Source organism: Cydia splendana, unplaced genomic scaffold (genome assembly GCF_910591565.1).
Source record: "Cydia splendana unplaced genomic scaffold, ilCydSple1.2 scaffold_70_ctg1, whole genome shotgun sequence".
Taxonomy (NCBI): Eukaryota; Metazoa; Arthropoda; class Insecta; order Lepidoptera; family Tortricidae; genus Cydia; species Cydia splendana.
In genome coordinates this window covers 215,630-241,431 of record NW_026946900.1, presented here as the reverse complement: position 1 = coordinate 241,431, position 25,802 = coordinate 215,630, and the positions used below count along the sequence as shown (strand labels likewise).

Sequence of the window (25,802 nt, the reverse complement as noted above, 5' to 3'; positions counted from 1 at the left end):
ATTTCAACGTTAACGGTATTGAAAATATTTCACACATAATTTTTAAGAAGAAAAAACCGACTTCTCTGGGGTCTGGTAAATAGTACATTTCGATGCTAGTGCGGAAGGTATGTCATTACTTCACGAGTACCGAGATATCTTGCCACGAGCCGCAGGCGAGTGGGAAGACTCGGGACGAGTGAAGAATGACATTTCCGCACGTGTATCGAACGACGTTTTTTAATACAGTTGCGAAAAAATAAGTAAAACATTGTTAATCGTACACTAAACAAAAGTGGTAACAGTGACAGCTCGCTTAGACGTCGTCTTTAAGTATATTATATCTATGGGCGTTTGGCAGCTATTCCGTTCCATTCAGACACCTTATTAAGAACGGAATTTTCAATATTCAATATTAAAAAATAAACGTGTTATAATGATGAAGAGGTAAGTATTAAAATATGAAATATGTATATTTTTCATATTCTTACATTAACAGTAGGTTTTTATGCTGATTACGACGTTTAAAGGAAACTAATATTAACACTTATCAATAAGTAGTCGTGAATTGGAACAAGTATAAATTTAAAAAAATTGGAAAAGTAAAAAGCACTAGTTCGACATAACCAACTTTCCGCACGCTAAACAGCTACGTAAAGTAGCACTTTGTGAGCAACTGTATTAAAAAGATTATTGTAGATGGTGCGCTATGTAGAAAAGGAGATGAAACCACCCACTTTTCTAGTAGCCTTTCGTTTCTGTAAGGCTCGCAGTTCTAACCTAACCTAACCCACTTTTGTTCGATTCTGTGAAGATCGCAGTTCAAACCTAACCTAACTCACTTAACGGCGCATGCGGTGCGGTGTAAGTACGGGGGTTTGAGCGGGAGGGGTTTGGCATCATCATACTTTATACCTATATTTTATGGTAGGTAATCATAGTGGTTTATTTAATTTAGGTATCATAGTGGTTTTCCGGGCCAAGGTCCGGGTCTGAGTCCGAGTCCGGGTCCGAGTCCGGGTCCGAGTCTAGGTCCGAGTCTGGGTCCGAGTCCGGTTCCGAGTCCGGGTCCGAGTCCAGTTCCGAGTCAGAGTCCGAGTCCAGGTCCGGGTCCGAACCGGATCCGGGTACGAGTCCGGATCTGGATCCGAGTCCGGGTCCCAGTCCAAGTCAAAATCTAAATTCGAAATCATCAAACGTGTATTATGCGTCGTTCAAGAGTTCTGTTCTGATCATCATCAGCAGTTCCACTTCATCAAATGCGACAGTTTTTAATATTAATGCTTTATTTTATGATGAAAATACAGAAAATTCTATACGTATCAGTGGCGGCGCGTGGAATTTTTCGCTAGACAACTCGGAGCAAAAAAAAACACCTACATGAAACACCTACATTATGTACTTATTTTTTCATGATAAGCGAAGGTAAAGTAAAGCGCTAGGTGTGTCCTTGAGTTCGTTCTTTTGCAGTTAGTGTATAACCACCTTTGCCATACTTGTCATCACTGACGTCACATAAACAGTGTATGTCGTGTATGACAAAAGCGAATTCCTACTCCTAAATTCCTAACAATCCTAACTAATAAGTTTAACTAAAATTTCATTTTTGGTACAAGCTTTTATCGCTGACTATACTTTTCTTACGACAGACAACTAATACTCATCGAGACAATTCTAAAAACCCCTAACACAATTAGGTTGCGTTGTTTCATCACAGAGTTCTTATGGCGACCTCCTGTCTCCATCATCAGATCAGTTCGACAGTATGATATTATTGTATTGTCAGCAGAACTACATACAGCTGCCAATTTTCATGACGCTACGATCCTTGGAAGATGTTTAAATTAGTTACCTTAGATTCCATTACATTAGTTACATACAGATCGACCTAATAAAAGCTTGTTAAAAACAAGGACTGACCTTGAAACACCTGCACGAACAATACGCAACACTAATAACACTCAAAAATTCACTGCTTTAGTCTTTATATATAAATATATGCACACAACTAAGTAAAATCTCATTAAAACCTATAAAACTCTAATAAAATCAACAATAACAACAAATCTTGGCAATAACCGGAACGGAAGTGTTGTCATAATATTATTCCATTTTCACCCACGACCTACGGACTTCCAAAACCTATTACTACAAATTTATAAACAGTACTTTCTTTGAAGAAACCCTCGTTATCAAATTACCTTACCTAAACTTGCGACTCCATAATATTCTTAGATTTTGTAATAAAATTTCTTTTTTTAAAGGTTTTTAGAAAATTTGGTATTAATGATAGCAAAATACAATAAAAATTACCCATTAATTCAATTCAATGTTTTGGTACGGCAACATTAACCACACGAGCGGCAAACGCGACTCGATTCAAAATTGTGAAACATTACACTCCAATATAAATCTTACCTATTTGTATTTAAGGTTTAAATTCAAATGAAGCAGACACCGTTGTGGTACTTGTGGTGCTGTACGCACTTACGCCACTCGCGGACTTTGACTGTGTGCGTGCATTTTTCCAATATAAACCTTATCATGTTACGTTTAAGGTTTTTATTTAAATGAATAACTCGATACAAAACCGTGTTATTTTGATGCGTAAATACGCGGACTTTCTTTAGCGAACTATATGAGCGTGTGCGTGAGTTTTCGTATGTGTGTGGTGGCTCATGAATGAATACTCAAGCTTAAACTTAGTCGCCCGCGCGCCCGCTATGATTAGTTGAAATTTAATCAATAGTGAAGCTTTAGTAAATCGTGTTATCGATTACAAGGTAATACGTAGTGTTTTCGTTATGGATATATATGTAGCAATAAATTTTAGGCAAGCCGGTGGGAATCGGGTTGTATGAAGCCGCCGCTACTGATACGTATGCCTTTAAGATTTGAGGAGTTCCCTCGATTCCTCGTGAATCCCATGTTCAGAACTTGAGCTTGACATAAATATGGCTTAAAAACCTAACTTACTTAACAAACATAACGAAGAGGAAAAATCGCCAAACGAGAGCTATGCGTCGTTAAAGAGTTTCGTTCTGGTCATCATCAGCAGTTACACTTCCTCAAATGTCACTTTATGAGTGTATATGCTTGATTTGTTGATAAAAACACAACGATCACTATATGTATGCCTTTATGATTTGAGGAGTTCCCTCGATTCCTTATGGATCCCATCAGCAGAACACGAGCTTGTCAGAAATGTGGCTTAAAAACTAAACTTGCTTAGCAAGCACAACGAAGAGGACAAATCGCCAAACGTGAACTATGAGTCGTTGAAGAGTTCTGTTCTGATCATCATCAGCAGTTCCACTTCATCAAATGTGACAGTTTTTAATGAAAACGCTTGATTTTCTGATGAAAATACAAAAATCTCTATACGCATGCCTTTAAGATTTGAGGAGTTCCTTCGATTCCTCATGGATCCCATCATCAGAACTCGAGTTTGACAAAAATAAGGCTTAAAAACTTAACTTGCTTAACAAACATAACGAAGAGGAGAAATCACCAAACTTGAACTATGCGTCGTTGAAGAGTTCCATTCTGATCATCATCAGCAGTTCCACTTGATCAAATGTCATGTTTTCGAATGTATATGCATGATTTGTCGATAAAAACACAAAAATCACTATATGTATGCCTTTAAGATTTGAGGAGTTCCCTCGATTCCTCATGGATCCCATCATCAGAACTGGGTTTTGACAAAAACGGGACCAATCTGTATGCATGTACATACAATCAAAAAAAGAATTTTCAAAATCGGTCCAGTAATGACGGACATATGGAGTAACAAACATAAAAATAAAAAATAAAAAAATAATAATAAAAAAAAAACATACAACCGAATTGATAACCTCCTTCTTTGAGATTTGGAAGTCGGCTAAAAATATGCGTTAAAGCTATGATAATCGACGTCGACGTACTAATCTTTAAAGATTAATGTCAATAGTTTTTATTTCAACAATGCTCTTATTTTGCAAAACTGTAAATTATACATTAGAGAGATACAATAGTTATATGTATATAATAAGCAAAGTAAAACTAAACAACTAAATGGAGTTGAGTAAACGCGAGTGACAAAAATCGGAGGTGAGATATTTGTGTCCGTAATTTCGTTATCGGCATAGAAGGTAGCATCCTAATAGAAGTGGTATACGCGTGCCTCTGTAAGGGACAAAACATACGCAATGCGACAATATTAAAAACACGTTTTAACATTCCTGACAACATACCAAAAACAATCTACGTAATTCGGTCGGGTTATTTGTTGCCCACCATAAACGATACCAACCCAACTAGCAAATCTATGTGCTATAAAAGTTGAGAGCACGTTTTTATTTTCGCTTTTTGGTGCTATAAAAGGTGTAAAAACAGTCGAATAAAAGTCCTGTAAGCGTTTACTCAACGCGAAAAAGGCGCACTTATACAGACTAAAAGTGTTATAAAAATCGAGTAAGCGCTGTATAAGAAGCAAATCGATGCTGCAAGAGTTGAGTAAAAGTGGATTCAAGCGCTTCTAGTGTTTTAATAGCAACGATAGTGCTTTTATTCGACTATTTGTTCTATAAACATTAGCAATTTACTATTACTCAGTGAAAGTGTTCTATAAAAGCAGCCGCACTGCTTTTTCTCAGCAAAAATGTTTCGTAAAAGTAGCCGAATTGCTTTTACTCGGCATTTTAAATGTGTAAGAGTGCAGTAAATGCTTTTATTCAACTAATATGTGCTAAAAACGATCTCGGGTAAGCGATTATATTACAATTATTGTATTAAGTTTGAGGCCTAATCGTCTTCATGTGTCTAATAAAACAAAAAGGTACTTAAGTATTTTTTTACAGCTGTCATCCATGACATTTATTTTTACCGTGATTGTGTACATAAGTTTTTACTGTCAGTAAGTACACGTAATACAGTAAAACCTAGCGCGAAAAATACTTTATTGATAAAACCAAAGGCACTGGTTCATATATATTCATGGGCCGTCTATTTTCTTAAATTTCAATAAAAAAATATTAATTAAAATAAATAAAAATTTGCTTACACGATCTAGTTTCTGTTATATCTCATTAATTCGACTATAAGTCGAGTAACTGCGTTTACTGCTACACTTATAGCACATGATGTCGCCATGTTTATGGATTTATAGTCCAGTGGCCGACTGCATGAAACCCTACCTGATAAAAAAATAGAAAAATCCTACTCTGTAGAGGTAGCTGACTTTTAGCAGCTTCAACTGCTCTTGGTCGGCCGTGGCTTAACTTGGCAAATTTTGCGCAAGTGGCAAAAAAGTGGTACAAATATTCATCAAAAAACAAAAGTGGTCAGCTACATCCTGTGTTGGCTGGTTCCTGTGTCCGACCGAATTTGTGGTACCAAGTGAGCTACAATGTACCTCATCGAAAAATAGAATGTCACTTGTATGGTAGGATAGCTGCCATTGACATTTTTTTTAATGCGGACGGACTGCAAAAGCTGCATATCTCATTACCGTCGCCAGCTTAACTGGCTCCCCATTCGGCAGCGTAGGACTCTCAGAATTCTTTGTTTGCTTTTTTCAATACTGTTCGAGCCATCTGCTCCCAGTTATCTTAAATGTAGATTCAGTTTTGTAACCCCTCGCCCGGGTTGTGAACTTCGTTCCTCCCGCTCTCTTAAACTTTCGGTATTTCCTCACCATAGTGGTTTTCTCTCTTCTTCCTTCACCGTACAAGCAATCCGCCTCTGGAATTCGCTCCCTCTGACGATCAGACAGGCTCCAAGCAAGTTAACTTTCAAACGTTTGCTTTATAACCACCTGCTAAGGCAGGCACAGTAGGAATTAGTAGGTAGGTAACCCTTAACGCACGTGCAATTATATGTATTTGTATATATCCTTGTTTATATGTATGTATGTATATATATTGAGATGTATGAACAAATGAAACACACACACGTCCGGTCACTTAGATATTTATTACGAGACTAAACTGCCTACAGAGGGCGCATCTGAATGCACCGCGATATGAGGATATGACAACTACCGTTAGGTTAAGTAGGTACATACATTACATCACTCTCTTCTTAAAACGTTATTTAAACATTTAAAACTACTTAGGAACACCATACCTTCTCCTTTCCTAGTACTCGGTAAGTTTACAATCTAACACAAAAAAAAATGCAACACCAACATTGTTATTGTGCACGAGAACAGTAAGTAAACCAATCAATATTTTTAGGTGAATCTTAAATCTAAGGTAAGTATAGAAATAGCATTGTATACATACAAGGAAAACTTAACTACTATGAATATATACCCACTTATAGATAGTTTAAAGGTTCGATAACACCGTCATTCATAAATTTTCATCTATAGTATGTATGTGTCTACAATAATAATTCAGTTACTGAGTGATATTAACATACTAAATCTTGTTTATTTGAGATGGGGTCATTAGAAGCTGTAATAGACTATTGTTTAAACTATTATTGGAAATTCTGTTTTTTTTATGAATAAGGGAGTTATCGGATGTTCAAGTAGGTATACATGTAAGTATATTACGATAATTTACAGTATTAAAGTCTAAATATAAATCGCAACTACGTAATTGTTTAGGCACTTGATTTACCTAGGTATTTCTGACAATACATACTTAGTATTTCCGTCATGAATGATAACACTTATGTGTAATTATAATCCATACAGTTATAGAAATACACATGAGAAAATTAGCTTAAACTAGGTATTTATTTAACAATACGATCACAATGGTAACATCTTATTACCTAATCTTTCACGTGCAATGCTTAAGTACATTTGTTTGTAAAAATTTAATTTGGCACTAGTGGTACTCAACCGTATACTAAACGTAACATGGCACAAAATATAGTGAATAATAAAAAAAAATAAAAAAAAGTAATACTAATTAAATTTTATATTTTGGTGGGTTTTTTAGTCTACATTCTCTGACATGTCTAGGTAACTGGGGCGGTTTAGATGGTGGGGTGGAAGTTGCTGTAGGCGACAAAAAGAGATCTTCGCTACAGTCTGACCTTGGCGAGGCCTGCGGCGTTACGGAATGCGCGTCAGACGCTCGGCTCGGACCCGGACTCGCTCCGCTCGAAGCGGATGGCCGACCTTGATGACTGCGCTGCGGCGTACCTGTGGCTAACGGGGCATCGGCACGGTCAGGAATAGCGTCTTCAGTATATGCCACCGGTTCGGGCAGAGGTACCTGCAAAGCTGATGAGTCACCTGGGCAGGTTAATATACTTGATCGCCGCCTTAACTGATCAACGTGCCTATGTACCTCCCTATTTAAGTTATCGCACACTGTGTAGTCCGTAGTCCCGGTCCTCTGAGTAATACGACCAGGAAGCCATTTTGTATCACCCTGATATTGCCTTATCCATACTTTATCACCTGATTGGAGAACACGATTGGGGCTTAATCGAATGTCCGCTTGTTTTCTCTGTGCCTTACGCACCCTATCTTCACAATCTGGACGCAGTACATCTAATTGTGTACGAACCTGCCTACCCATCATAAGCGTAGCTGGGCTTTCGCCTGTCGTGCAGTGTGGTGTATTGCGGTAATGTAATAAGAAATTACTGATAGCTAAATTAACATTGTGTTTCTGTCGCACGGCTTTCTTTATAACCCGTTTAATAATTCGAACCGCATTTTCTGCTGCCCCATTAGAAGCAGGATGATATGGAGCTGAGTGTACATGTTCAATACGGTTTTGTGTTAAAAAGGTCGCGAATTGTGTACTCGTAAACGGAGGGCCGTTATCCGAAACTATTTGTCTAGGGAAACCCCATCGAGCGTTAACTTCACACAACTTTTCAATGGTGTTATTAGCCGAGGTACTATTTACTGGAAATACCTCGAGCCACTTTGTTCGAGCGTCAATCATAACCAAATAAGTTATTCCATAAAGAGGTCCTAAAAAGTCTAAATGAACCCGCGTCCACGGGCGCGAAGGCCAGGGCCACGGGCACGGCGCATGGCGCGCGGGCGCCTCCGCCTCGGCGGCGCACACGCCGCAATCGCGACACGTGCGCTCCACCGCCTCATCTATGCCCGGCCACCACACGTAGCTCCGGGCAAAAGCTTTCGTCTTTACGATTCCCATATGACTCTCATGTAACACGCTTAAAACCCTATCTCGGCAACCCTCTGGTATTACCACCCGATGGCCCCACATTACGCATCCTAACTCTTCGTACAATTCTAGCCTACGGTTAAAGTACGGTTGTAAATTTCGGATTTCTACGTCAGTCGGCCAACTGGATCGTATATACCCTAACACTCTGCTCAAGGTCGGGTCGCGTTGTGTTTCTTTTTTAACATCATGATAATCTAATAACAATTCGTTTTGAGCGAAATGTAAATACGTTTGCTCGGGCGGCGGGCCGTCTAGCGAGTCAGCATTTTTGATCGGCACGGGCAAGCGCGACAAGCCATCTGCGCCATTTGCATCGGTGCGTATGTACTCTATATCATAAGTATATGCGGAAAGTTTAATCGCCCACCGTTGCAATCGGCTAGCCACCATCGCGGGAATACCCTGCTTGGAACCAAAAATACTAACGAGCGGTTTGTGATCCGTTCGTAATGTAAAGTGTCTGCCATAAAGGAATTGATGTAATTTCTGTAAACTGAATACGATTGCTAACGCCTCTTTGTCTATTTGAGAGTAATTACGTTCCGCCTCATTTAAAGAACGCGAGACATAAGCGACTGGTCGTTCGCGCGCACCGCCCGCGTCCGCGCTGTCCCCGGGCTGTGTCAGCACGCCGGAGATGCCGCGGCTGCTCGCATCAGTGGTCAACGTCAGCTGTTTGTTAGGATCGTAATGACTTAACACTTCCGCGCTCACTAACAGTTTCTTAATACTTTTAAATGATTTTTCGCAACGTTCATTCCAATTCCATACAGCTCCTTTTCTAAGTAAATCATACAAGGGGGATAAAATGGTACTCAAATGCGGTACAAATCGAGCATAAAAATTAACTACCCCTAGAAATGACCTTAAATCTGTCACATTGAGAGGTCGAGGTATCTTAAGGATACCTTCTATCTTGGTGGGATCTACTTTAATTCCGTCTTTTGAAATTACATATCCCAAGTACTGTACCTCTTCCAATAAGAAAGAACATTTACTTTTCTTTAATTTCATTCCATGATCGTGAAGCCGTTTCAAAACTTTTTCTAATGTCACTAAATGCGAATTTATGTCCGCGGAACCAATAATTATATCATCGAGAAATACTTCTACTTGAGGTAGATCTTTCAACAAATTGGACATTATTCGCTGGAATATACCAGGGCTGGAAGACAATCCGTAAACTAGTCTATTATATCTGAATAATCCCTTATGTGTGTTGATGACGGTATACTTTTTAGAGTCGTCCAACTCCACCTGATTATAAGCCTGTGTCAAGTCAATTTTTGAAAATACGCGGGCACCATTGAGTCTCACTAAAAGATCATCTATCTTAGGAAGCGGATACCTATCAATCAGTAAGGCGGGGTTCAAGGTCACTTTGTAATCTGCACAGATTCGCAAACCCCCATCAGCTTTACGTACCGGTACCAGCGGCGTGGCCCACTCCGACGTGTCGACCGGCTCGATGACGCCGCAGCGCAGCATCTCGTCCAGCTCCGCCTCGACCCGGTCGCGGAGCGCGTACGGCAGCGGCCGCGCGCGGCAAAACACCGGCGTAGCCCCTTCACGCACTCGGAGTGTCGCTTTTCCACCACTAAACCGCCCGAGTCCTCCGCTAAACAGCTCCTTATATCTGTCGAGTAAAGTACATAAATCATTGTTAAGGGGCTCGTTAAAGTTGAATAAACACTCTTTATAAATCCTAGGAACCCGAATCTGTAATTCTGCTAGCCATTGTCTGCCTAGTATTGGGTTAGCGCCACCCTCAACAACAAAAAGTTCTAACTTTTTCAACCGGTTTTTAAATCTAACCACGGGTCTTATGACCCCTAAGGGTCTAACACGGCGTCCATCATAAACCTTTAACACTAAAGGAAACTGTTCCAATGGTCTGTATTTAAAATACTTATTATAAGTATCACTACTTATACACGACACAGGGCTCCCTGTGTCGATCTCCATAGACATGACTTCATCATCTACACATAACGATAGGCTTACCGATTTATAATCGTTTAGGCAAAGATGATACAGGTCTGCTTCTTCGACGTCGGACCCCGACGTACCCTCCTCTTCATACTGAGTCTCGTCATCCTCTGCCAGCACATGGTGTATGGCGCGACTGGGGCGCCGCGCGCCCCTGCGGCCGCCGGTGCCCGGGCGCCGGGCGCCGCCGCCGCTGCCGCCGCTCGACCCACGAGCGCCGCCGCCCGAACCACGGGCGCTGCTGCTGCCATTACCACCTGCCATCTTTGCCGGACACACGCGTTTTAAGTGACCTACTTTACCACATTTGTTACACTGAAAATCTTTGTAAGGACATTGGACGTCACGGTGACCTAACCTTCCGCACACTGCACAAATTACTTTGTTAACGCCATTACCGCCACGCGGCTGCCACGATGTGAGCGCATGTACCGTCTCGGCTCTCTCTCCCGCATCGCCCTTCTCGCTCACACTCGGACGTTCCACCATTGCTGCGTCCTTCTCCGCGGCTTCCAACGAAAGGGCTAGCTGTACGGCCTTGGTATAGGTTAAGCTAGTCTCTGCGAAAAGGCGTTGTCTAATTGTGTCATTCTTCAAACCGCACACCAATTGGTCCCGCAAATTTTCCTCTAATGTCGTGGAGAATTCGCAATGCTTGGCTAATTTTTTAAGGTCCGTTAGATACTGAGCGACCGTCTCCTTATCTCCCTGTCGCCTCTGACGTAACCGGTATCGTTCCGCCATAAAAGATGGCTTTGGTTCGACGTGCTCAGACATTATCTTAATAACTTCCGCATAAGTCATGTCTCCTGGTTTCTTTGGACTTGTCAAGTTGCTGAGGAGCTCATATGCTTCTTCTCCCATAACGGCAATCAAGGTCGGCAACTGCAAGTCACCCTTGATGTCGTTGGCTTTGAAATACATATTCACGCGCTCCACATAAGTACTCCACTTGCCTGTCGAAACCTCGAACGCTTTTATTTTCCCCACTGACATCTTTAAACAACATCCAGCCAATTCTGGGTTTTAAAATCCAATCCTCGTTCGCCACTGAGATGTATGAACAAATGAAACACACACACGTCCGGTCACTTAGATATTTATTACGAGACTAAACTGCCTACAGAGGGCGCATCTGAATGCACCGCGATATGAGGATATGACAACTACCGTTAGGTTAAGTAGGTACATACATTACATATATATTTATATATATATATATATATATATAGTAGGTATTTATTTAGAATGTTGATATTTTACTTCGCTCAAAAGTTACGTTTTTTTTCTGTTTATTTCTCACTGCACCCACATGGACTCTTTTCTGTTTCGCCCTATGGTTGACTGGTAGAGAATGCCTATAACGGCATTAAGTCCGCCTGTTGTACTTTTTGTATGTGCAATAAAGTTTAAAAATAAAATAAATAAATAAATAAAAGCTGTCAGGCTAAGGTGAGACCGACCAAGACATACGTCAACAAATTTAATGTAGGTATTACAATCAATTTTTTTCATTCTATTTTTCGATGAGGTAAATTGTAGCTGTCACGTTGTACCACAAATTCGGTAGGACACAGGAACCTGCCAACACAGGATGTAGCTGACCACTTTTGTTTTGCTGTCCTCAATTCTATTATACGATGGTTTTTTTTTTGATGAATTTTTGTGCCACTATTTTGCCATTTGCGCAAAATTTGCCAAATTAAGCCGCGGCCGACCAAGAGCAGTTGATGCTACTAAAAGTCAGCTACCCAGAGTAGGATTTTTCTATTTTTTTATCAGGTAGGGTTTCATGCAGTTGGCCACCGGACTATATTGAAACGACAACAAGCTGGCTGATTTGTGCTGTTAATGTAGTTCAAAACTCTTTTAAAGTACTCTAAGCTGAATACATTTTGAATAAAACCTGTAAATACACTTCAGCTCCTATAACAGCGGTTTGAACCCCATTACCCGAATTATGATATAAGCGCGCTGTTACAGCAGCATTGTTGCCAAATGGTTATTGGATTGCTTTTAATAAGCTTTTATAGCAACAGAGAAGAGTATTGAGTAACAGTTGTATTAAAGCGCCTTATTCAGATAATTAGCTATTGTATAGCTGTTATATGATTTTAATAGAACAATTATGCTGAATAAAAGTGATTTAGTAGCGCTAACGCAGCATTTATTAAAAGGTGGAATAAAAGTGCTAAAAGATAGTGCTATAAACGTTTATACGACATGATTATAGCACTAATTAGCGAAAATTGCTAAATAGTCGAGTTAACCGCTATTATACGATATATTGGTGTTTCAACAACCGTAACTCGGCTGTTATACGATTACAGGCTGAGTAAATCAATTCTTATACGACTATTTTGCTAGTTGGGAAATTTATGGTGGGGAACAAACAAAAAGTGAGACTGTGACAAAGACAAGCAATAATACGTCTTTCTCTGCTACTTCTACTGAAAGTTCCATAAGTGCATCTCGTTCGGTCGTTTGGCCCTTGCCCCGGTTCATCTCTATATTATTGTACCTCTATGGTTATCGGACGCGATCCACACAACCCATCCGCATGATGTCACGGACATGACTTAACTTGAATACTCGATCCAATAGTGTTGCACGTAAGCTTACAATTATATTAGTGACTAGACGGGCCCGCAGCTCCGCTCGCGTAAATGAAATAAAGAGTTTGTCTTAAATATGTTTATTTAAATACCGACATTATTATGTATTCAACCCTGCCAGGGTTTAATCTATGATAGGGATTTCTTATTTGATTGTAGCCGTTATTTGGATAACTTAATTCGCAAATTTCTCAAACAATGATGTGATTTGATAAAAGGCAAGATTGTATTTTTTCATCTACGTAGGTATATATTTACAACTTGTTTCAACATAAAATGATTATTTATTTTTATAAGCCTAGTTGCAAAAACATTCATTAGATTAATTTCCGCTTTAAGAATAATATGGACGACCACTGCCCATAAATCGCCTTTTCATACAAACGTAGTCCCCATTTCCCTTCCTGGATATTAACATTACTTACTACGGATACGGCTACGGTGACGCAACGACCCAAAGTGAGTCCTGGCCTCCGACACCAGATCACGCAATAGCTCTCGCCAGTCGGCATGGCGGAGGTTGAGCAGGTCTTGAGCAACTAAGTCGTTTCAGCGGTACCTAGGCCTAGGACGTCCATCGGCTGTCTCCCATTTCGTTGTCCCAAGTACGCTCTCGGCAAGATCCTCTCACATTCTCTCAGTGTCCGAGCCGCTGTGGTCTCTCAATAATTTAGCCACTATATCGGAACACATCCTTATTTCTATGGCAACCAAGTTATATTACGATATTTAGCAGACTGCTGACTGTACATTTGCTTATTTTCATCTGGTCGCTCAAAAATATCATGCACTTTCATTTATCTAACCTAAGTTATAACTTGCTATCAACATTGTACCTTAACCCTCTATTAAACTAATCTACTTTAATAGAACTCAACCAGAATTGATTATAAATTAAGAAAAATAGATTAATTTGGCCATGTGATCGTCTAGTGAAATTAATACATTGTGAACCTTAGTACCCATCGTCTTTTATGTGCAGACTGATTAGATTTGGATTCAAAATATTACCCCTAAAATACCCTATTGTTGATGTTGAAGGTGTTCCACAATAGAAACGCGAAATACGGGATACGAAAAACAGTTTAATTCTCGAAAGTTACAGACACCACGTGGTTTTTATATGAGAGCAGTATGTACGTGTGTCGCGCGCGGATAGACAAGCCGACTGACCCGTGGTCAAAGACAAAAACCGTTGGAACCTTGTCGCTGCGTCACACGTATATCTACCTCCAAATTTCAGCTTAAAACTAAAGTTGTACAAATTATCGGAGTACCGCAACAAGAAACAAATTTAAAAATAAACCAAAAACCCATTTTGAGCTCGTCGCTAACACGCCCCACCCCAGTGCTGGCTCAGCACTCATTAACCAAAGGGATTCTAGCGACGCGCGCCGCAGGCCGTTTAAGGACACCAGATTTGGTTTTTATTTCCACAAGCCTGATCCGACCATCCCTACCTGGGAAAACTTGCTGGACGATCGCCTTCGGCCACACATTGCGTGGTGCTCCTGGATCTACAACCAAAACTAAGTCTCCTACCTTGAGTGGAGTTTGCTCATGGTTCCATTTCCTTCTAGGAAGTAGCTCCGGTAAGTATTCCCTAACCCACCTCTGCCAATACATATCGGCCAGCCTTTGACTCGTCCGCCATTGCTTCCGAAGGAACAAATCGGAATCGTCAAAGGCACCTAAAGCAGGGGTGTTAGGAGGAGAGTGGAGAAGGAAATGGTTCGGCGTCAGAGCGCCGTCGCTACCTGGTTCCACGGAGACGTGGGTTAGCGGGCGGCTGTTGACGATGTTCTCCACCTCCGCTATCAGAGTGCTGAGAACTTCGTCCTTCGGTGCCCGCTCTTTAAGGACAACGCCAAGGCTTTTCTTAACGCTGCGGATGAGGCGCTCCCACGCCCCACCCCAATGGGGACTCGCGGGAGGTATAAACTTCCAACTCGAACCATTGGTCAATGCAAAGTCATTGACAGCTTTGTTGTCGAGTTCCTGCACAGATCGTTTCAACTCGGTATCAGCTCCCCGTAGGTTCGTACCGTTATCCGAGTAGAAACAGTCTGGCCATCCTCGGCGCGACGCCATACGCCGCAACGCCATAATGAGGGAGTCGGTGGTGAGAGAATGTACAATCTCCAAATGGATCGCCCTTACCGTAAGGCAGGTAAAAATTACCCCGTACCTCTTTTGGCGTCCTCTGCCGACCACCACCTCCATTGGGCCGAACAAGTCAAGGCCGCAATGTGTGAATGGCCTCTGGTGGTGTGCCATTCGACCGGGAGGTAACTCACCCATTACAGGTACATGTGGTTGCGCCTTGCGTATTTTACAATACATACATTTCGCTGCCACGTGTTTAACCGTTGGCCTTATCCTCGTGATTGCATATTTTTCCTTAAGATTGTTCACAACCGTTTCCTGGTAATCATGAGCAGCCTTGACGTGATAATGCTTCACGAGCAATCGTGTCACATGGTGCCGCCCGTCCAAAATGATAGGGTTCTTCGTATCGGTGCTAACACCCTGTGCGGCATTAATACGGCCGCCGCAACGAAGGACTCCACAATCATCCAGGTAAGGGGACCAGGTAAGTATTCGACTATTTCGTTCGAGACTCATACCTTTTCTAATTGCAGCTAACTCCGTGCCAAAGCACTCTTCTTGTACCTGACGCACCAGTAGTAGCTCGGCTCGCCGCATCAACTCAGAGTCATCGTAAGTCTGCCTTCGACATTTATGTACGAATACTAACACATGATATGTACTCCTCAACAGACGCAACCACGAAGAGAAGCGCTCCGGATCAAGTACAGGTAAGTATGTAGCAGGTAAGTCATTAATTATATTTATAATTTCTGACCTTTCAGGTTCTACAGCTGCAGGACCGACAATATTACGCGGCCAGGATGACTCGTCGCTTCTCAAGAACGAAGGGCCCTTTAACCACTCGTTTTGGAAGAGAGCGTCGTCATAAGTTTCGCGCGTTGCAATATCCGCAACATTCAATTTGGTAGGTACGTACCGCCATTCATTACTGCGCGTGAGCTCATCAATAGCCCCCAACCGGTTTGCTACGAATGTTTTATAATTGCGCGCGTCATTCTTAACCCAGTGAAGGAATGTGGTTGAATCACTCCAGAAATAACGGCGCTGTACCACTAACCTGTGATCCTTTTGTAGACTGTCCGCCAGTCTCGCTGCCATAAGAGCCGACTGTAACTCTGCACGAGGTACAGTCAACAAAGGTTTCACGGGTAAGACTCTGCACTTACTTGCTATAAAGGCGACATGTGTTTTATTATTATAAACCCAGCGCCAATAAGCAACAGCACACATTGCTTTTGTAGACGCGTCGCAAAAAATATGCATCTCTAAATTATTACCATAATAAATATCCGTAGCCGATGCCGGCGCACTCGGCGTAGCACTGCTACGCGGCTGATAAGTAGGTGGCGGCGTAGTATGCGCAGGTGGTGCGGCGGTCGCGGGGCGCGCGGGGGACGAGTCCTCTGCTACGCGCGTCGTAGCACTGCCCGGCGGCTCTGCCGTCGCTCGGTTACCTAAGCCGCTTGTACCTATGGGGCTTAAGTAACATCTAGGTATACGTACGTAACGCATTTCTTTTAAAAGATTAATCCATTCACTCCACTTAACGAAAATATTATTTGGAATATTTTCGTCCCAATCAATAGATAACTGCCATAAGGACTGTAGCATTATCTTACCTTGAATAGTGAATGGAGATAAGAAACCAAACACGTCGAATATCGACATTATTACACGAAGCATGATCCTTTTAGTAGGTACATGTTTACCGCTAACTATATCGCTAGGTATGCGTTTGAGTGACAAGTCAAACCCAAACTCATCTGTAGCGGGGTACCAGATAAGACCAAGTGTTCTCTCACCTTCTAACTGTTGATCTAATTTGAACCTTAAGGCTGCTGTGCCTAAGGCTTCGGTTGGCACGCTGTCCAATATTGCCTCGCTGTTACTTGTCCAGTTGCACATGTCGAACCCGCCCTGTTTGTGAATAAAAGTAACATCTTTTACCATTTTTATAGCTGCGGCCTCGTCCGGCAAACTGTCCAAGTAATCGTCCATGTAGTGTTGCTCGCAGATGGCAGCAACGGCAGCAGGCATTGTGGACACGTAACGCTGTGCGTTCCTATTTTTGACGTACTGGGCGATAAAAGGGGACGAATTTGCGCCAAACACTAGTGACGTCATAGCATATGTTTTGACTGGCTGTTTAGAGTCAGTCCTCCATAAAAACCTAAGTGCGTCCTGGTCCTCGGGTCGTATTTTGACCCTTAGGAACATGTCACGCAAATCACCGGCCACAGCGTACCTATTCTCTCTAAATCTTACCATAATGCCGAATAGGGACGCGAGTAGGTCGGGGCCTTGAAGTAGGTAATCGTTCAACGATGTACCTTTACTTTTTGCGGCACAATCAAAAACAAGACGAAGCTTTTTCTTGTTTAAATTGTCCACGGCATGGTGAGGTAGGTACCATGTGTGAGGGGAAGTGGATCGAGGGTCACTGACCTCCCGGGCAAAATCATTTTGAAACAAATGATTTACTCGATCCGTATACCTTTGAGCATACTCACTGTTTGCCGCCATTTTCTTTTCAACTCCCTTTAACCTATTGAGGGCGTTAGGGTAACTGTCAGGCATCACGCTGTTCTCGTCGCGCCACGGCAGACCAACTTGCCACCTGCCGTCAGCGAAGGTCGTCGTGCGGTCCAACTGGGCTAAGGCACGGACGTCATCGCTGTTCTGACGAGGCTTGTTACACACACCTAGAGAGTCAATAGAAAAATAACGTCTTACTTCCTCATGAAGGTCGTGGAGCGCGTCGTGGTGAGCGCTCGGGCTGGGCGCGCCTGCGCCCTCCGCCGCTATCAGCATCAGGTTGTGGGCGGCGCGGGTGCCACGGCCGTGCGGGGCGCGTATCTTCCCATGGACGGACCAACCTAAGACAGTGCGCGTAGCGAACGGCTCAAAGGGTTTACCTTTACATATTTCTAACGGCATAATTAAATCATAATTATCCTGCCCAATTAAAACCTCAGGGTTACAAGAAATTACATTAGGTGACCATTTGTCTTTTAACTTTTGTAAGTGGGCAAATTTATTACAATCAATGGACCTAAAGTCCTGCTCAGCAATATGCAAATTATCTACAGCTCGTAAACTGATATTAAAATTCTCACTACCATTTAAACTAGATACATCGATAGACACAACTGTATAAGTACATTCTAAATCGCTATCTTTCCACGCTCCGCTCACTCGCATTGTCTCAGTGCGCCCGCGCAGGCCGGCGCGCTCGGCGAGCGATTTACTGATAAGACTGATACTACTTCCGTCATCTAAAAATGCACTTGACGTAAACACACCGTTAGGTCCGCGTATTTTTATCGGTACCACTTTTAAAAACACTTTTTGGTCATTTATGTTTATAAAGGATACTGTTTCCTTAGTGGGGCTCGACTCAGCTGTTTCCTTTGTATCCGGAGATTCCGACGTAGCATCCTTATCCGTATCGCGATGTTGTACATAATGTAATAGTCGGTGATGTGCCTCGCCACACCCATCCTTGTCACACGCGGGCGCGGGGCAGTTCTCGCGATCGTGGCATGACACCAGGCACTTGAAGCATACTCCGTGGCGCTTCACATGACGCCACCGGTCCTTTCTTAACGCCTTTTTGAACATCTTGCACTCAGTTAACTCATGTTTTGCACCGCGGCAAAATAAACACTTATTGTCACTGCGCGCCGTCGTCGCCGATTGCAATAAAACTGTTTGCTGGCGGTTAGCGTTATTATTATCACTTTTGTTTCTCGAGTGATGTTGATAACTGTTGCGCTGATCCGTGACGTGAATGTTCGCTGTAGTAGTTATTTTCACTGCTTCGATGTTTAAAAAGTCTCCGAGTATCTCCAAGCGTGGCTTCTTGCCTTCGGCTATTATAGGGAAACTGTAGTCAGACCATTTCGATATAATAACGGTCGGTAATTTAGATAGGATAACATTAGCCATGTTTACGTCGTGTAGGTACTCTTTGCGGCCGACTGCATGTACGGCTGCGATGAAGTTCTGCACTTTGACTGAGAATGATACTATGTCCTTACTGTACTCGTTCGACATAGATGGTAGTTTTCGTAATCCTTGCATGATGCGAGTTAAAATACTTTCAGGATTTCCACATACCAATTCCAAGGTTTTCATCACTATATCGGGCGATGTAGCAGTAACCATTAAAGCTGAAACTGCTTCCCTGGCAGTTCCGTGTAGACATTTTCTCAGTCTCCATAGGTTCTCCTTCGGGCTGAATCCGCACACTTCGGTAGACTCTTCATAGGCCTGCTTAAATTGTAGCCAGTCCAAAGGGTCGCCAGAGTAGCTAGGTAGGTCTCTGGGAGTACATAATCGGCTTAGCAGGTTTTTGTCACTCTTTTGTTTAGCGGTACTTGCAGTTAGATTTTGAAGTGCACTTGCGAGCATTTGAATCGTTCCATTAGAGGTGCCGGGGTCAACGACCGGCGGCGGGCACGGCAGGTCCGGCTGATTACCATGATCGGGGACTTGCTGCGCGGCGGATTCCAGCTCACGTTGGCTTCGTTCCAACCACTTCTCCACTTCACTCTCTTTGTTAGTGTGCAGATCATCATGTGGACTGTAGTTTTCGTGTTCCTCATCCATCAGGTTGGCTAAATCAGCCTCAAGTTTCTTGTCGATGAGGGCCATTTCGATACGCGCTTTTTGTTGAGCCGCTTCTAGTTCCAGCTGTTTTCGTCGAGCCAGCACAGACGATGATGACGACATGGACTTTGCCCCCGTTAGCGAAGCGGGCGTACGTGGCACCGGGCGATGCTCCGATTTTACGCTGCTACCCGATAATTTAAACTCGGGGACGATAATCTTTGTTTCGTCATTGTTCTGAGCACTATTTCCATTAGTTGGCTGAGAAGGCACTTGTAGCTGAAGTTGTCTATCCTCTTCTGCTTTTCTCTCGCGTTCCCTGCGCGTTGTACTGCGAGTATTAACCATCGTCGCAGGCGGAGTATGGAACATAAATCCGGTCGAAGTGACCACTGTTGATGTTGAAGGTGTTCCACAATAGAAACGCGAAATACGGGATACGAAAAACAGTTTAATTCTCGAAAGTTACAGACACCACGTGATTTTTATATGAGAGCAGTATGTACGTGTGTCGCGCGCGGATAGACAAGCCGACTGACCCGTGGTCAAAGACAAAAACCGTTGGAACCTTGTCGCTGCGTCACACGTATATCTACCTCCAAATTTCAGCTTAAAACTAAAGTTGTACAAATTATCGGAGTACCGCAACAAGAAACAAATTTAAAAATAAACCAAAAACCCATTTTGAGCTCGTCGCTAACACCTATGTAATTGTAAATATTGCTACTGTAATTTATATATTATAACACTATCGTATGAAAAACAAAATCAAATGAAAAATAAATAATAAATTATATTTTTTAGATTTTATCTCCTACCGAGCCCTACCGTGACCAGTTACCATGAACAGTAGTATAAGCCCTTGTTGTTTGTAATTATATTTTCCTTTTATATCCATTCGCTAACCTAGCTAGCTAAAGGAAAATATTTATATGTAAATGATGCAAATATTAATACGTACAAACATACTTTATCTACTGTCACGCCTCGGATGAAGACGGGTCTCTAAACTAAATAATACCTATTTTATTTTGTTTTGTTTTTAATAGGTATTCCTAAGCACTATGTAATATTTACTTTTATCTGCGTTTCGGAACCTATTTTCAGACAAGAAGAAACGCCAAGAAACTCATCTGAATATTCTTACTATAAATGTATGGAATACTGAAGCAATCGTCTATTAAACATGATTTAATACCCTTAGTTACCCCGATATAGAAAAGCTCAAATTGTCACTAGTGAACTGCTTCGCCTGTCACTAGCTCCCTATAACAAAATTATTTAGTATGTCCTCAAATAACTTTGTTTCCCTATCTCACCCAATATAATAATGTATTACCTTTAAATCATATCTAATGTACGAGCCTCAGTAACCCATCCATATGCTACTGAAACTAGACTTTAATTTTATTCTGTATTTTAAAACAGTTAACACTCTAATGATTTTAACACTGTGTGTAACCAAAATATATGTGAGAGAATAAATAATAATAAAGAAAGAAATAATAAATAACCCTAACACCCAAATAATGACTCTACCCTAACTCTACCCCAATGTCCCTATTCTAATGTGTAAATCTAGAGGCGAACCTCTATCTTTACAGGGAGGAGTGTGTGTAAGAGGGACCCTAATTTAAGCTGTAAACGTTCGGCCGACAAAACCGAGGTATTGCAAACCCTAGTGTCTGTGTGATTGCCTCCCTCCGCAGTGTAGGCCGTAGCCAAGGGTACTGACGAATAAGGCGCCCTATTCCAAATATAAAATGTGAGTATATAAATATATATAACAAGACCACGCTTCTTCAATTACCAACAGATTTCAGTGAGTAAAGATTACTCCTAATGATCCACACGTGAGATCCTCACATCCCTCTGTCAGACCTTGAAGAGAACGTAAGAGGTATAATCGTCACCTGTGTAGGTAAAAAGGTTGACGCCAGGCCCCTCTCGCGACCTGGACCTAACACTCTACTGGATTCCCGGAAAAGCCTGCTTATCACCGCTAGGTTAGGCGTTTCCGGTTGATTGACCGTGCAATCAGACACTAATCTGGCTCTAAAACACAAAAAACACCAAAACACACGTAAGTATTTACACTGAACTAACAATTGAACAGTCTGACAAAAAGCAGCATAGTAGCTACGTAAAGTCAAACATCCAATCGTCAAAATAACACCTTTGTTTTAACGTCTACGGGCGAGCCAGAGATCGTGACAATCCGACGGACAAAAATAGAATAACCAGTTCCCAGCTTGGCGTGGGGGTATTTATAACCATAAAAGACATTAACGAAACGCGTTTGACGCATTTGACGCGTTAGGCGCACTTCAATATAAGATCTTTGTTATTTATTTCCTTTAAACTCGAGTACCAATCTTGAGTAGTTTTAGCAAAGAGATGTGATTCCCATAAGACAAGTAAAGTCAAAAGAAACCCCTCGCCTCGGAAATCAAGACAAAGTTACTCTCTAACAGATGGCGCCACTCCCTTGATATTAAACAATTCTAACTCACATCAATATAAAAAAACACGGATCAAAGCACATGACGATCCAAAATTAATAAAAATCATTTATGTCTATATGTAAATATATAAGTTTTATGGATATTTTTATACATTTTCATCTTTAGTTTCAATACTGCGTCAACAGATGGTAGCATAACCTTCGCGACTACAAAATTCACCGACAGTCATTCTCTATACACATTCCATTCTCTTTGGTTTCAGCGAATCACTTTTTCTGAATTAATGGCCCACTACGAAACTTGACTCTGTTAAGTTTTTTGTTTGTTGTTTCGGATTTCTCATGAGAATGTTTTGTTTTTATTTAAAATTAATTTACTGAATGCATACATTATAGTTACTTACATGTATTTATTTTAATTAACATTTGTATATAATAATTGAGGTTTTAAAGTTTATGAAAATATTATCGATTAAGCTGTGTCAATCATTATTTATGTTAACTAGATCAGCTAGTGCGTCTAGTTACAACATGTTATCAACTTTGTATTTTTGGCCCATCTCGGCGGCCCGTTCTCCGGACGAATGACAATGTTTGCCGAAGCTATGAAAGTCATTCTGAATAATATAACTCAAAAAGAAATTTAAAACAACAAAATACAAATTATTAATAATATGATAATATTAATTTGATTGATAAGTCATAAATGCCATAAGTCACTCGTATGGGTATAGTCGAAGGTTGAGGTTGACAGCACTTTTATTTTACTTCGTGTAAAAAAACTCCTAAATAACTGTATACCAACATGACAAACATAATTTAGGTTACTTTAACTTACGGATAATTTGGTCTAGTCTGTAGCACCGCCAAACGAAACCAACCGAGAGTTCCCGAGAAATAGCCGATCGTCGTAAAATAAAGATTGTAATGAAGATTTCTTTTCCTTATTGTACATTAAATACGCATCGAAAGCGATAGTTTTTATGCTCTAGTTCTATTCTCATATTTAGATAATTGATTGGAACAGTTTTTTCTTATCATACGTGCGTCGTATTCGAGAAACGTGTCAAAAACTTTTTTAGAAATTTGTTAGGCGCCACCTCGCTCGTTCTTCTTCCCTCGTTTTTTATCCCGTTCTGGTTTTTCAATTTTATAAATATGATGTGAAATTTCATTTTCCTACCAATGACTTCCGACCTGAGGCACGGATTTCCTAATACAAATGATTTTATTCCTAATTTTGGAGTCTGTACCAACGCTTGACGAAGCATTATAACAGGTTTCCAATTTTATTATTAACTAGACGGGCCCGCAGCTCCGCTCGCGTAAATGAAATAAAGAGTTTGTCTTAAGTTTAGTTAAATACCGATATTATTATGTATTCAGCCCTGCCAGGGTTTATAACTGTGATAGGGATTTCTTGTTTGTAGCCGTTATTTGGATAACTTAATTCGCAAATTTCTCATTGCGAAAAGGCAAGATGGTATTTTTTCATCTTGTAGGTATTTATTTAAAACTTGTTTCAACAAAAAAATATTATTTATTTTTATAAGCCTAGTTGCAAAAACATTTATTAGATTAATTTCCGCCTTAAGACAAATATGGACGACCACCGCCCATAAATCGCCTTTTCATACAAACGTAGGTAGTCCTCATTTCCCTTTCTGGATATTAACATTAGGTACTTACTACGGCTACGGTGACGCAACGACCCAAAATGAGTCCTGGCCTCCGACACCAGATCACGCCATGTTTCTCGGTCTTGCAATAGCTCTCGCCAGTCGCCATGGCCGACCCATATAACCATTCCAGTCGCAGAAACACAAAGTGGTAACTAAATGTCAGATGTGTCGTAACAGAGTCCACACAATGTGTCTAGAATTGTTTCGAAACAAAGTGTCATCGCCGTGTCTACACTTTTCCGTAACAAGGTGTCGACACATTTGTGTGCACTTTGCGTGCGGTTTGCGACTAAATCTGACAGCAAATTTGTGACAGCAAATGTCAATATAAAATACCTCTTGAAAACCAAGGTTTGTCAAACTACTATTAGTGTCTCGTGTGCTCGTAATTCTAGTAAGTCATCATGGGCAATGCAAATGATAATAATCGACCAAACCGACACCCAACACCCGTCAACCTTTTACAGAAAAGTTTTTAAAGAAATGCAATAAGCTACTTAGGTCAGGCAACGAATGCTCCAAAAGTTGTAGAGGGAAATGCTCGGAACACAATTTTTGACTCCGTAACTCGGTTTGACAAGTTAGGAGGTGAACATATCAAAAGTCCCCGGCCGTAGCCCTTGAGCGGGGGGGAGAGAGGGGGCTTTGAAGGTCCCATTTTCCGGTTTTTCGATTATATCTCGGAAACTATGCATCTCAGCGACATGGCCACTTATACAAAATGAATGTTAATTTAATTTGTTACAAGTTTATTCAGTCAATTTTTTCGATATGTTGAATAGTTTTTGAGATATCCGCTCTTGAAAGTTTATTTAGGGCTCTCAATTTTATCTTGATATATCTATATCAGTGAAGGTGCTAGGCCGTGTTTGGTATCGTTTTCGTATAAATCTGGGGTGCTGAATCCATCTAAGGTATCACATTGACACCATTCCACAAAATAAAATAAAATCTTTTTAGGGTTCCGTACCTCAAAAGGAAAAAACGGAACCCTTATAGGATCACTCGTGCGTCTGTATGTATGTCCGTCTGAATACACAAAATAGTTCTTTACCTATAGATGACATGAAAACCTATTAGAAATGTGCAGTCATGTGCGAGTCGGACTTCATGTACGGAACCCTTAATACGCGAGTCCGACTCGCACTTGGCCGGTTTTTTTGAAACTCCTCTTGACGCTTAACCGCTGAACCGATTTCGTTGAAATTTGGTATAGAAATAGTTTGCGTCCCGGAACAGGACATAGGATAGATCTTATAACCAAAATCATCTTTTGAAGGTGTGAAAAGTGGCGTGGAAATTTGTACGGGAAATCAATAACCGCTGAACCGATTTATATGAAATTTGGGATGGTCTACATCTTTGATTTAGTTAAAAATGATAAAAAAACATGACTTCAAACCTAAACTTAAACAGTATTAACTTCAAGAAGTCAATTCTGAATTCCCCCCTACACCTCATTTCACACCTTTAAAGGATGATTTTTGAGATAACTTATTATGCCCTGTCTCGGGACTCAAAATATATGTGTACCAAATTTAAATTAAAACTGTTCAGCAGTTTAAGCGTGAAGAGGAGTTTAAAAGAAAGTATTTTAATAAGTTTATATGTTTTTACTTCGGAATGGTGTCAATGTGATACCTTAACTAAATTTGGTACTGCGAATTTAGACGAAAACGATACCAAACATGGCCTCGTAGCTTTACTGTTGTACACCCACCCTGTTCTGCACACCCTAAAACCTATACATATAGTAGTTCGCCCCGAACTGTGAACTCGCGGTTCGCCAAACAGATCAATTGAATGCAGTGCTACTTAGTCGGAGATGGGCATTTCGTAATTGATTCCTGATTCCACGATTACTTGAAATTACTTTGTAATCTGATTACCGATTCCTAGATTACTTTGTAATCTAAAAATACCGAATTACTAAGTACAATTCCATTTGAGGAATCAGGAATCAATTTTTCGAATACTACAATTACTAGTAATAGAAATCAATGTCGATTCTTCATTAGGTACAGGAATATATATTACTTGATTCCTTTCAGATTACATTTCGTACTACTACATAAGTACTATCAAAAGTACATTTCGATAGTAGATATAAATGTTGTTGACTTACTAGGATGCATCTACCGATACCTTATTTGAAACAGGTGTGCAGATTTCGAAATTGATGACCATGACCAATAAAACG

The 25,802-nt window shown here is 41.1% G+C and overlaps 1 protein-coding gene and 1 long non-coding RNA gene across 3 annotated transcripts in view; one reads left to right on the top strand and one right to left on the bottom strand.

Annotated features, from left to right (window-relative positions):
* LOC134805861 (uncharacterized) overlaps positions 1 to 25,802 on the top strand; it is a 303,036-nt gene that overhangs the window by 75,624 nt on the left and 201,610 nt on the right. The window lies entirely within an intron of this gene.
* On the bottom strand, positions 6,857 to 11,306 carry LOC134805862 (uncharacterized protein K02A2.6-like). Of its 2 annotated transcripts, none has more exons than XM_063779063.1 (2): positions 10,134 to 10,263; positions 6,857 to 9,765 (listed from the first exon to the last, which is right to left on the bottom strand). In XM_063779063.1, exon 2 carries the CDS (start codon positions 9,615 to 9,617, stop codon positions 6,885 to 6,887), a length of 2,733 nt encoding a protein of 910 aa, XP_063635133.1. In that variant the 5' UTR covers positions 9,618 to 9,765; positions 10,134 to 10,263; the 3' UTR covers positions 6,857 to 6,884. The 2 variants fall into 2 exon arrangements, with proteins under 2 accessions (XP_063635133.1, XP_063635134.1); XM_063779064.1 differs by having other exon boundaries at positions 9,627 to 9,765; positions 10,134 to 11,306.